At 37.1% G+C, this 13,081-nt stretch overlaps 1 protein-coding gene across 1 annotated transcript; it reads right to left on the minus strand.

The window, feature by feature from the left end:
• Positions 1-2,162: 2,162 nt before the first annotated feature.
• Positions 2,163-9,002, minus strand: TRAM1L1 (translocation associated membrane protein 1 like 1). Its single transcript, XM_049708826.1, has one exon. It carries the CDS (start codon positions 8,849-8,851, stop codon positions 7,733-7,735), a length of 1,119 nt encoding a protein of 372 aa, XP_049564783.1. The 5' UTR covers positions 8,852-9,002; the 3' UTR covers positions 2,163-7,732.
• Between the last annotated feature and the right edge of the window lie 4,079 nt (positions 9,003-13,081).

Genomic DNA, 13,081 nt, shown 5'->3' on the forward strand with positions numbered 1-13,081 from the left:
TCTATTTTTCAGTCTACAAATATACACCTCTTCTCTAATCTCTCCCATCCTAAAAACAACAATAACATCAAAACCAACTCTTCCTGACACCATATCCCTCTTTGTTTACTGCACACTGGGATGTGTTTCCATTCCTCTGCTCTAATTCACACAGACATTTGTTGAGAAAGTATTTGTAATATCACGTCACACATTCTTATCTTCCATTCTCTCCTCAATCTATTCCAAAAGGGCTTTCATTCCCATAACTCTACTGAAATTGATCTCACCCATGTCTCCAGTGACCTACATCTTGCAAATCCAGGCTTTATTTATTTCTAATCTTAAGGATCTTGAACTTTCAATAGTATTGGATGTAATTGATATCTTCACCCTCTCAACACACTTTTCTTTTGGGTTCTCCAACACTGTTTACTCTTGTTTCTTGACTACCTCATCAGCCATCACTCAAGGTTTGGGTTCTGTGATGCAGTGTATCCTTGGTCTTTTGATCTTTCTCCTCCCACATCAGCCATCAGTGAGTCTCCTTTGCTGGCTCTAATTCCACAGCTTGATTTCCATCTGTTGTAAGGCTCCAAGGCTAAGCACTGGAACTTCTTCCCTTCCCTATTTATACCCTCTCCTTAGATGACCCTGGTCAGTGTCTTGATTTAAACACTGTCATTATGCTGATGACTGCCAAATTTATGTCTTCAGCTTTGACCATTCCTCTGAGGTCCAAGAGTATGTGAGGATGTCTAAAAAGCATGTGAGATGTTACTGACCAATATAAAATCTTGGTGTCCCTTCCCACTATAAAGCGTTTCCCTCCCTTAGTCTTTTGCAAGTTTTCAAAAAGCTTTTTCCCCTTGTTCACAATGACAAAAGTGCTGCTGAGGATGTGGAGCAAATGTCGCATCTTCTATTCATGTGCACATTCAAAATGACATCCTGATTCTTATATTGAGGATTCTAATAGCAGCTTGATATTTAGAAGACACTAATTTAACTTTTTTAATATACATTTATTTATTTATTTATTGGCTCCGTTGGGTCTTCGTTGCTGCACATGGGCTTTCTCTAGTTGCGGTGTGAGGGGGCTACTCTTCCTTGCAGTGCACAGGCTTCTCACTGCGGTGGCTTCTCTTGTTGCGGAGCATGGGCTCTAGGTGTGCGGGCTTCGGTAGTTGTGGTACACGGGCTCAGCAGTTGTGGCGCATGGGCTTAGTTGCTCCGCGGCATGTGGGGTCTTTCCAGACCCGGGCTCGAACCCGTGTCCCCTGCATTGGCAGGCGGATTCTTAACCACTGGCCATCAGGGAAGCCCTAATTTAACTCTTAACTTAGAAAAAGGACTCAAATTTCAAAAAGTTTGGCAAATCACAAATGTCATTAGGATGACACATGACATGTAGCCATTTTTAAACAAAAGTCTAGTATTTGGTGGCAGGGTTTTCACTTAAGAGGTTTAACCACAAATTATTAGTTTAAATGTCTTAGCTTTTTTAAGGCACGTGTGGGTCAATAAATAATGTATACTCTGTTCCCACATCATTGAGTTTATTGTCAGGCAACACATTTTTATTGCATGCTCCTGTATACTAAAGATTATGCTAGATTCTAAGGTTACCTTAGTGATTTAAGGACACATGTCCAAAGACCTCAAACTGGTATAGGAGACAGGCAATAAACAAGCAATACATCAATAATTAATATTTCAAATCGGAAAAGGGTGTAAAAAGGAGAGGAAGTCAATATTAAAGGAGATAGCAAAGGAAAGCTCTACTAAGTTTGTTTGCTAATTTGTTTTAATAATAAAAGGTTATTTCAACTGAGTTCATCAAATTTTGAATAACTACTAACTATGAAACACTATGTTAATTAATGAGAAGGCAATGATGAAAAATGTATATTACCTGATACCATGGAGCTTGTTGTCTAGTACTGATTACTACTAAAATGTTTGTTGATGCTCTTTGATTTTCCAAAATAAATGCTTAGTTCATTTATTTGGTCTGAAATTTAATTTTGAATATGACAGGAACTTAATTTTTATTCTTATAAGTTACCTAGACCAATGGTTTCAAATGTTTCAAGAATAAGGACCTATATTCAGAATTAATATATATGAAGGGTTTTCATAGATTTGTATTTTCTATCATTTATGTAAAAAATAGTCTATAGTCACTACGAATTTAGTTAACTTTAATAAGTGTGCATTTACTCAGAAGATAATTTATATACATTTTTAGTAATATATATTTGTAATGTACACTATATATTTAGTAAACAATAGTTCATACATTTGGGGAAAGGATTCCTTATTAAATATCAGCTAGATACAGAGGTGGAACTATGGCTATACTTGAATTTTCTACTGCTTCCTACCCAGACGTGAGGGAAAACTCAATGCCATACCTTTGTATAGTGCTTAAAAATGCATGGGGAGGGAAGGATGAATAGGTGGCACACAGAGGATTTTTAGACGATGAAATTATTTTCTTTGATAATGGTAGATACACGTCATTATATGTTTGTCAAAACTGATAGAATGTACAACACGAAGGGTGAAGCCTAATGTAAACTATATACTTGCGGTGATTATGATGTGTCAGTGTAGGTTCATTGATTATAACCAGTGTACCACCATGATGCAGGATGCTGGGGGAAAGCTATACATGTGTGTGTTGTGGGGCGAGTGGATCAGGGGTTACATGGGAACTCCGTGCTTTCTGCTTAGTTTTGCTGTAATCCTAAAACCGCTCTAAAAAATAAAGTCTATTGAAAAATAAGTATGTAAATGTATAGGGGAAATCTGTGTGTATGCATATGTACATATATGTGTATGCATAAACACATACATGCATATATGTATGTATTGAGACTATACATTTATAAAATGTAAAATTATATATAGAGAAAACAAAAACACATGAACAAGTGTTATCTTAAGCCACATCTGTTAACAAAAGCAGTATTCATACACATACACACATAATTTATGACTTTGTATATGCATATATTTTCAATCTTTATAGTAGCTTTTGAAATATATAAATATCTTTGTCATTTTAGTGACATGCGATCCAAGACTTAGAATGTTTAGGCATCTTCCAAAGTTCACACTGCTCTAAGGGTCACAGCAAGGGCTTAACCATGACTTCTTTGGTTAACCATTATTATAATCATATTATTACCCTCCTCTGCTGAATTTATAACAATATAACTGGAAACATATTTTTTAAAACAATGTAATAAAATTTACAAATTACATATTTTGGTAATTTTGTATTTGAGGAACAGCTTTTAAAAAATTAATTAGGTAATAAAAGCAGCAAGAGGAAGAAATATTAAATATATCTTGGGATGTATATACTTTCAGCCTGTGATGGCTTAGGTGACATCCCATGCCTTAGGGCATGAGGAAATGTTCTCTTTTCTCAAATTTTCCTCAAGCCATGAGATTCTGTGCACTGACCTGATTTGATTTGGGGAATAGTGCTGTTGGTATTGAAATTCAGTATTTTTTACTTTTAATTTAGGAAAGTCACTTTCCCTTTATTTAAAATAGGTATGTTGCCTGAATTATTGAGTAGCCATGTCCCTTAACACAACTCTAATCACTTTTATGATGGATAGAAGATGTACACATCATTACTGTGCAGTTAATTTAATTCTGTTCACGTTAAAATTTAAGCAAATCTTTAACCACATATCACTGTCATTTCCTAAGTGTTTTAAGTATCCCCTGAAATGGCCAGTTTATATATCAATGTATTTTTCAAATTGTGCAATGAAAAAGATTAGCTGACGCAGTGCAGTAGCCCCAAACACAATGGGACAAAGCAGGTGAATTGCCTCAGAGGCAGCTTTCTTAATGTTTGACTTTTTCTACATTTATTGAATACTTAGAAGTGCCAGAGGTGGTGCAGGGCCTAAAAAGGATTTGCTTTTCGGGATTTAGAGGCCAAAATTTAGACAGTCATATGACTGTATAATCATGAGAACAATTCTAATTTAACATTTAGAAATATAGGGGATTTTGAATGATGGATTTATGATAATTTTTCTACATAACTGAGGGGAATTGGCAGATACTACTCTGTCTTATTTAGTGTGGAAGTTTCTTACAGAATGTAGATTGAAAGATGGCAGTAAAAAATAGTCCTCCATTTCCAGAGAAATTCAGGAAGTGGGAGTATTAACTTTCTGGTAATCTGATCTGTTATTAAGCCTCAATTACTTCCTTTCACCCACCCACACTATCTATCCTCTTCATACAGGCAAGTCACCAGATTACAATGGTCTGTGATTGCAACTGGAATGCATTCTCTGCCATGATTCAAGTACACAAGTCCTAGTCCCCCCAGCATGACACATTCACAAGGATATTTCCCCCCAAGAATTTCATCTCAGGAACTGCACCAATATTTCCTTTCCTATGTAAAGCATCAGTAATGTCTTTTATTACTCTATATAAATTATTCTCATTTAGTCTCACTGAGTGAGAACTTAAAACTTTACCCAGGTTTTTCCAAATTAAAAAGATATCAGAATATTTTATGTCTTCAAGATAGCTTTAAAATAGTAATGTTGTAACTCTAATATTCTTGAGAATCTATTCCAAGTCAGCACACGGTTGGCTATACATATTTCCTCTACTGATAGTTAAATACTGATGAAAGATAAATGAAGAAATATCTGCAGGATGTTCCTTCCTTACTGAAATGAAATGAAGAATTATACTGATCACTAGGAAAATAGCGTGCTTGTTTCTTATGAGACATGTAGGTTTAGTAACACATTTCTACTATTTGTTTAAAAAAATGAGATACACTTTTAAATAAATGCTAGCAGAATAATTTTTTAAGGAAAATTCACTCTAAATCCATCCTAGAAATTCTATACCTGTAGATGTACTTAAAGAATACAGCTTAGCAAGCATTGAAGCCAATAAATCAGACAAATATCTTCAAATTCAATAATCAGATATATCTTTATGACTTTGACAACATTTGGTGATCAATTGGTTATTTGACTTTTCAAAGGGTTAACTAATGCCTGCTTTAATAATACCTTGAATAATGATAATGGAAATTTTTGTTTCCATGTGATTCATTTTGATAGAAACCAAATTGTCACGCTGACCTTTCTTATGGCATGTTTTTCTGAATGTAATTTCTAAAAGGGGGAGACTTAGCAATTTGTATTGTGCTGAATTTTATTTACAGTGTTGCTTTCATAATTTACTTGGCATACATTTTCTGGAAACGTTTATTGAACTCTTATGAATAGTTGAGATGTACCCAGCATCCTTCCCCCTTTTGTCCTCAACCTTGCTACTTCTTGTTGACCCACATCTTACAGGAAGGGGGCTTTGCCTTTTTGCATGGGTGAAGCATATAAACTAATTTAACCAACCAGCCCAATACAACCCTATACCAAATAAATTCAGTAAAAGTAACTCTCAGTGTTTTGGGAATTCTAGAAATCAGATTTCCTCTCTTCCTCTCTACCATGTATGTAGTGTGCAGATATGAAGCCTTGAACATCTGTAGTCATTTCCTGCCAAAAAGACAATCTGAGAGGAACAGAGCCCTAGAAAATCCCAGGGAAATTGATCTGGGCCCGAATCATGTTTAATGTCAATCACAATTTAGCTCTTGGCATTGCCAGTCATGTGAGGAAATACTTTTCTTGCAATCATTTGCCAGTTTGAATCAGGTCTGCACTTATTGGAAAATGAATTACGTACATAATAGATAAGAAATTTGTTACCAGGAATGAGGTTACAAGTAACAGGGGAGAATTCTTTAAAAGTGAGGGAAGGGCTTCCCTGGTGGCGCAGTGGTTGAGAGTCCACCTGCTGATGCAGGGGACACGGGTTCGTGCCCCGGTCTGGGAGGATCCCGCATGCCGCGGAGCGGCTGGGCCCGTGAGCCATGGCCGCTGGGCCTGTGCGCCCGGAGCCTGTGCTCCACAACGGGAGAGGCCACAACAGTGAGAGGCCCGCGTACTGCAAAAAAAAAAAAAAAAACAAGTAAAAGTGAGGGAAGTGAGAAAAAAGACCACTCTGAAAAATCTTTGTTTTACAATTGCATCGTGGTTGGTTAAAGTGAAGTTATTGTACTTTGGACCTAGAGCATGTGCTACCAAAACTATTGTATTTGGCAACTGAGAAAAAAAGAAGTAGTAGGATGATGGATTCTACAGACAAAACAGAAACAATCTTGCTTTGTTATGTACCTCTCAAAGCAGAAAGAATAGAAAAGAATGTTTTGCCAAGCGTGGCTCCTCTGTCTTTGGTGTGCAATATACCTGTATTAGTTTAATTTGCAGGGACCCCCATGATTGGGAAAGTTGAATTACTTACAACAAGCCAAATGGAAGGTTATCAGAAGCAGAGATATGAGAGACATGGTAGGAGAATATAGAGAGGAATAGGAAATATATGGCCTTATCCTAGCATATTTTTAAAGCACTGTCTCCTGAAAAAAATATAAGCACTCACATTATGGAAATAAAATCAAACTAAAGGTTGAGAGAAGAAAATAAATATAATAAATACCACTACAGTCCATTGGCTTCTCTAAAGATACAACATATACCTATATATACATATATATATACAGATACATATATGCCTATATGTACATATATACACATGCATATATGTACATATATACACATACCTATATGCATATATATACATATATACACATATATATCTCTAAAATATGTCTTATACAGATAAATGTTTCCCAATTAAAGATGGAAGCAAAGCTATATTTATAACATTATTTTGAAAAGCCTTCATAAGAATATGATTTTCACATTATTTAAGGTTAGTATATTAAATGTTTTCAACATGTAATTAGATGACATTCTTTTTATAGATATAAATCAAGTAAGCATTATTTTCCAAAATGACTTACAGGTTAAACAATATTCTTCTAAGATGCTGTGGATACCAAATACTCATGAAGAATGATTTTTAATACACATATCAAAAAAGTTATTTAAGTCTGATTTCCTTTTAACAGTCTTTAATTTTCTGATTTCTAGTTTACAAGTGTTTAAAATAGACAAGTATGATCTTTCCTCTTAGTAATAATGTTGATTCAAGATATTTTGATTCAATATATGGCAATAAGTCTCCACATGTTAACCATTAGTATCTTGGTTTTTTTTTAGTGGTATGTAACGCTAACAACCACTACCTACAAAATACATCATTATTTTGTTCGTTTTACAAATCTCTTCTCCACTTGTCAATTCAAAAAAAAAAACATTCTAAGAATTAGGGAATATGGAAAACTTAATGAAATTGACTTCCAGATTTATAATGTTTCTATTTTATCCTAGAAGAGAACATTAAAAATATGTCATTGCTATAAAAGACCATCTTGTTAACGTTACAAAAGATTGGTGGGAGCAAGAACCGTGTCACTGATACGTGGAGCTTTGGAGTTATCTCTACAAATTAGGAAAATGTTCAAAGGTAAAAAAGGAAATATAGCGATCCCTAAACCATGTTGATGATGAGTAGCTTAGTCTAAACTAAATATTTTTCCACTCATAATAATCATCCTCCCCTCAAATGCCTTTTAAAAACATACATTACACACTACAGTAGCAGAAATCAAGGACAGCACAGACTATTTTCAAGAACAGAAAAGTCTCCAGCGAAGAAAGGTATCTTATAGCAAAGAGCAGACTTCTTTTGAGACATTAGTCAATTAACTTGCAATTCATTATGAAGATTTTTCTTTCCTCATATGGGGAGAGTCTACTCTATTTGAAGTTGCCACACCGTTTTCTGTTCCTTTTCTAGAAAACCTGCCCTTAGTCCGTTTCTTCTTCACACTTGGGGCCTGAAGAGGAGCATCTTCTTCCATCCACCTCTGAAGCTGAACATTAAATAAATTCCATGTTATGTATGCTTGGATAGTGCAACTGGATGACAGAACAGCAATTTTCGCTGCCAACACGTTCACATCTTCGGTAGTGCCGTCCGAACTCCCATTCTGCCCTCCAGCCAGGTGAAAACCAACAGTGATCACAGAAACAATTAAAGTCACGAGTCGACCCAAAATAAACACAATGGCCCACAGAGAAAACTCTTTCTGGTACTTTTCATCGCTAAAATAAAACAGGTCGCAAAAGTGGGAAAGGAATTCCACAAAATAATGCATCATCAAAAGAAGAAGTCCCAGGTGATTCAAGTACAAGAGGTAAGCTCCCGCAATGTGAAAGAGGTGAAGACCAACGTAGACAACTTGCTGGGAGAGATCTTGAGGTTTGATTCTCTGGAAGTAGAGTTCAGGAAAGGCGTGAAACCAGTAAGCCAACTGTGAGATATAGAAAAACTTCATCTGAAATGTCATCATGTTATTGGGATGAGCCCTCCATAAGACAGACAGGTCTGACAGGCAGTTTTCAGAGTGTAGAATGAATGTGCCCCAAATACAAGAGACAAGGAAGAATACACTAAACTGACCAGATTCGTTAAATTTGCTTTGTTTCGGTTTGGGGAACTGCATTCGCCTGTTAATTCTATCCAAGACATACTCTTGAATAGTGGCGTGAATGATGATTGCCACCAGCATGTAGAAGAACACTGTGGCCAAATCTTTGGCACCATAATGATAAAGGAACTTAGGTGCTGTGGCTTTTTCTTCTGCTTCTTCGGCAGGGAAGGTAACACCGTGCTGGAGAGTAATAAAAACGATCGACACTTCTGCTGTTCCCTCGAACATGAGCCCCAGCACGAAGAACATCCCCACACAGGCGACAAGGTCCGCATGATTCTGCAGGATGAATTCCTGGCTCAGGACTGGGGGGTTCTTGGAGCCCTTCTTACGAAACGTCATGGTGGCGCTTCCCAGTTACTCACCGACGAGCGGCAGCTGCCTCCCCGTGGCTGCTCCTCAAGGCGCCGCCGCCGCCGCCACCGCCGCCGCCGCGGCTCCGGGGACTTCACTCCCCATCCCGGAGCCGGTCCCGGGTCGCTACGGCCACCCAGGAAAAAAAAAAAAGAAAAAAAAAAAAATCAAAGCATCTGGCCGAGCAGGACTGAGCATGCGCGCCAGGGCTGGCGGAGGCAGGGAAGGAAATCGAGCGCCGCGCCCCTACCCGGCGCCAGGCCCGGGGTTGCGAGCGGTGATCTTCCACGTTGATCGGCGCCTCTTTAAATCCACTGCCAGCGTCGAGATGCTCCTAAATGATTTGTCCATAGCATCTTCATTACTGACCGTGACAAAGCAGGACAGAACTCTGCTTGTTCTTCAGCAGCATGATAATGATAAAAACCAGCATAGTAATAATGATAGAAGCAAACTCTCCTAGTGCTTAATATTTACCAGGTGCCTTTACTTTTATACATGGAAACTTTCTAGACAACTCAGTGAAGAAAATAATAGTGTTTTAACCGTTTTTAAAGATTATTTTTATTTCTTCCAAAGGAGAAACTGAGGCACAGAGGTTAAGTGGTATGCCCAAGATCACACAGCTGGGAGGCGTTAGAGCTACGATTTGAATCCAGTGCCTGTGCTCTCGACCATTGTATTCTAGTACCTCTTATTGTAAATCAGTCACACCTGGAAATATTTTGCTAGCGCAGCAACAGAGCGTACTCAAAAACAGTTCCCCGATTGGCAATAATAATTGTGGCAAAAATATTGTCTAGTCAGTAATCAGATTTATTGCATTTTAAAAGATGGGGAGTTGGTTGGAAGGGGAAAACTATCAGTTCACTGAAAGGTCTTTTGGCTGCAAAGCCCACAACTGAATTTCCTCTCTCTAGCAGATAAGAAACTCATGTTTCATTATTACAGTTTTTGCACATAACTTTGCTAAAATTCACATATCAGAAAACAGCTTCTTTTGTAAATGTAAATATCTTCATCAGTTCAAAGTTCATATCAGCCTTCAAATTTGTCTTTGAAGGCAGAGCAGTTTTCTTGTTTCTTCCGTGTTGCATGAGATCATTGTCATTACTGATACAGTTAAGGTTTGAAGCTTGAATATACATTTCAGAAGAATAAGTGCTTCCTGATTTAAATAAAACCCACTTTAAATTTAGAATGCCTAATTGCCTTTTATCATTGTTTCTCTGTGTGCTGTGCACTGACAAAAGATGCAGTCCAACCTGTGTAATGAGTTAAGATACTGAACAAAGTACTCTGATCAACAGACAGTGTGCCTGCATTTCCTGGAAGAGCCAAACAGTTGTACATATACAGAATTAGTCTGGAAAGTGCTCTCGGGTTAAGGAGTGTGCCTACATATTTTTCTATAGTAAGAATTCTCTATTTCTTGACGGATTCCTTATTGGATAGTCTACTTTTTTTTTTTTAACAGATCAGCTGCACAGTATTTGGTTTTCCGAGCTGTTACTCAGTTCTTGGCTCTGACAACTCAATTTTGAGTGCTTTTTGAGGTTAACTGAATCAGTGAGGAATTATAAATAGAGGTGTCAAAATGAGGGCATCAAGAAATGAGAAAAAAAAAAAATCGAGCTTGAAGGCAGTTGCCAGGGAGGAAATAGTCAAGGAGAAGAGCAGTGGGAATTGTTGAGTTTATTCAAGAAAGTGCGAATTTATATACTTTTTTTCAAAATAATCATAATTTCAAATATAGAATTCAGTTTTCTTATAGGCATAGACAATATGACTGTAATCATTTTGTGACATACTAACTAAATATAAAAATAGTTGTGCAATTCCTGAGCTGAGATTTCTGTTTATATTTCTGTTTGACAGTTTTGACAGGCCTTCCAACTCTACCTATGCAAATACGATAGATTTTGCCTCAAAAAAGGAACATATCAAAGTGAACAGAACAAATATTTATGCATAGTCGTGAAATGGTATTTTCTTACCAAAAGGAAAAAAGGCCATTTTCAGCTAGCTTAAAATTATCTCTTAAAGGAAAAAGAACATTCCCCCCCGCCACACACACACTTATTTTTTGAGTAGAGAAACTTCTTCAGGTATCAAATTATATTCTGTAGTCTAAATTATTAATTTAAATTTTATATTAAATACAGTGTATTTGAATTTTAGTTTCATATTTACTATTAACATCATCATAAAAATATAAAAATGTCAAATTTCTAAAATTATTGGAATCTGTAAGAGTACTGTAGTAATATATAAAATGCCGTTTGCTTTCAGTAGTTTTATTGGCACTATTTGACAAAGAATAAAAAGTATATAACAATATCTTAAAATTTTGGATACCACTATGATTATTATATCATTTAATGTATGGGCGTGTATTCCTATTTTATGCCCTATGCCTGTGGTATTAAATTCAAATGGAGACTTCTGCTTTTGTCATTAAGAGTAACTATAATTGAACTTCCACTCCTATTGTAAATAACTGAAAAACTAGACAAATTATATGAAATAACTTTTTTTTTCAGATATTGGAGAATAAAAAAGGAGGGAGAGAAATGAGGAGAGCCCCACAATTTGCCCCAGATTTCTGCCTGGATGCATTTTCCAGTCCACTGTGCAGAGATGGAAGGAGGGTAGGGCAGCCAAGAAGAGCCTCCTGGAGATGTTGCTGAATTGAGGAGAGATAGGAGAAGGTGAGGCGACTAAAGTTTGCTGGGCAGAGTAATTTTGCAGAGAAAGTTAAGTGATTAGAGTGCTTTGGAAATTTGCATAAACATTCCCTAGAGGCTGCCTCTAACATTAAGTTTTGTATGCATAAGGTTAGAATACATGAGGCCAAGCAAAGAACAGTAGGAGAAATGTAAATTCAAAATTTTCAAGAATCCAAACAGAACTAGGAGATTTTGAAGTTTGGAAAAGTCAGAAGGTAGAATCCCCTTGGAACACTTGTGAGACTACACTCCCTCAAGGGCCAAGAAAAGTCACAGTCAACAGGAAGGCTACACTTGCCCTAGGGAAAAAGCTAATTAATGCGTGCCTATAGTTTTCAAGAAGGCTTCAAAGGATCAAGGTGCTCCACAAGGAAGTGTCTGCCAGAAAAATCCACACCTTGACAATGTGAAATTCACATTGTTTAGCATCTATATAAAATTTATGAAACAAAAGCTAGGTTCAGCTGGGTCTATCAGAATGTCTACATGTGACCTCTCCATGTGGCGTCGGCATTGTCACAGAGCAGTGGCTATAGGCTCTAAGACTGAGCTTTGTAGTGAAAAAAAGTCGAAGTTTTGTGGCCTTTTATGACCCAGAATTGGAAGTTATGTCATATAATTTTCATTGTCAAAGCAGGCACAAGCCTTTTAACTTCAAGGTGGAGCTGGTTGGGGGCAGGGTGAGGAACACAGACATCACCTCTTAATAAGAAATGTACCCGAATATTTCTGGCTAAGTTTTTAAATAGCCACATCTTTTCTTTTAACAACTCTTCTTTCCTCTCACATAAAATATGCACTGTTTCCTTTCAATGCAAACAAATGTCTCATGCCAATATAGCAACAGGGTCAAGTTTATTACCTAGGAATTTGAAAGCTAAATTAGATCCAGGCATAGAAGGGCTCCTTAGGTCCTTTCCTTTGTTACACTTACTCTTCATTTAAATACTTGTAAAGGAAAGAAACAAGGTATCTGGCTCTCACACACCTAAGGCATAGGAAAAATGCAATAGACACTTACATACAAGAAGTAGGTAAATTGGATGCACACAGCAGTCAATGGTCAAAATGAAACAGGAGGAAGAGGACAGGGCACAGCCTTTGAAAGAATTACATAGCCATAGGACATGACAAAACCTGGTTGGAACCAACTAGGTCCAAGATGGCAGAAGATTTGACTTCCAGTGGACCTTAAGCCTCATCATACTCTCATTGTAATACGTTAGCAAGGTAAGTGACACTACCAGTGCCATGACAGTTCTGAGGCTAACCATAAAAGGCCAAAAAGCGGGCAGTGGCCCAATTCCTGGAAATCCCCACCCCTTCCCTGAAATAATTGGAATAATCCTCCCACTCATTAGCCTATGAAATTACTCAGCCCATAAAAACTAACCACGCCATATTTCGGGGCTCTCTCGCCTTCTGAGATGGCCCCACACTCTGTCTCTGGAGTGTATTTCTCTCTAAATAAATCCACCTATCACTTCGT

Source organism: Orcinus orca, chromosome 4, assembly GCF_937001465.1.
Source record: "Orcinus orca chromosome 4, mOrcOrc1.1, whole genome shotgun sequence".
NCBI lineage: Eukaryota > Metazoa > Chordata > Mammalia > Artiodactyla > Delphinidae > Orcinus > Orcinus orca.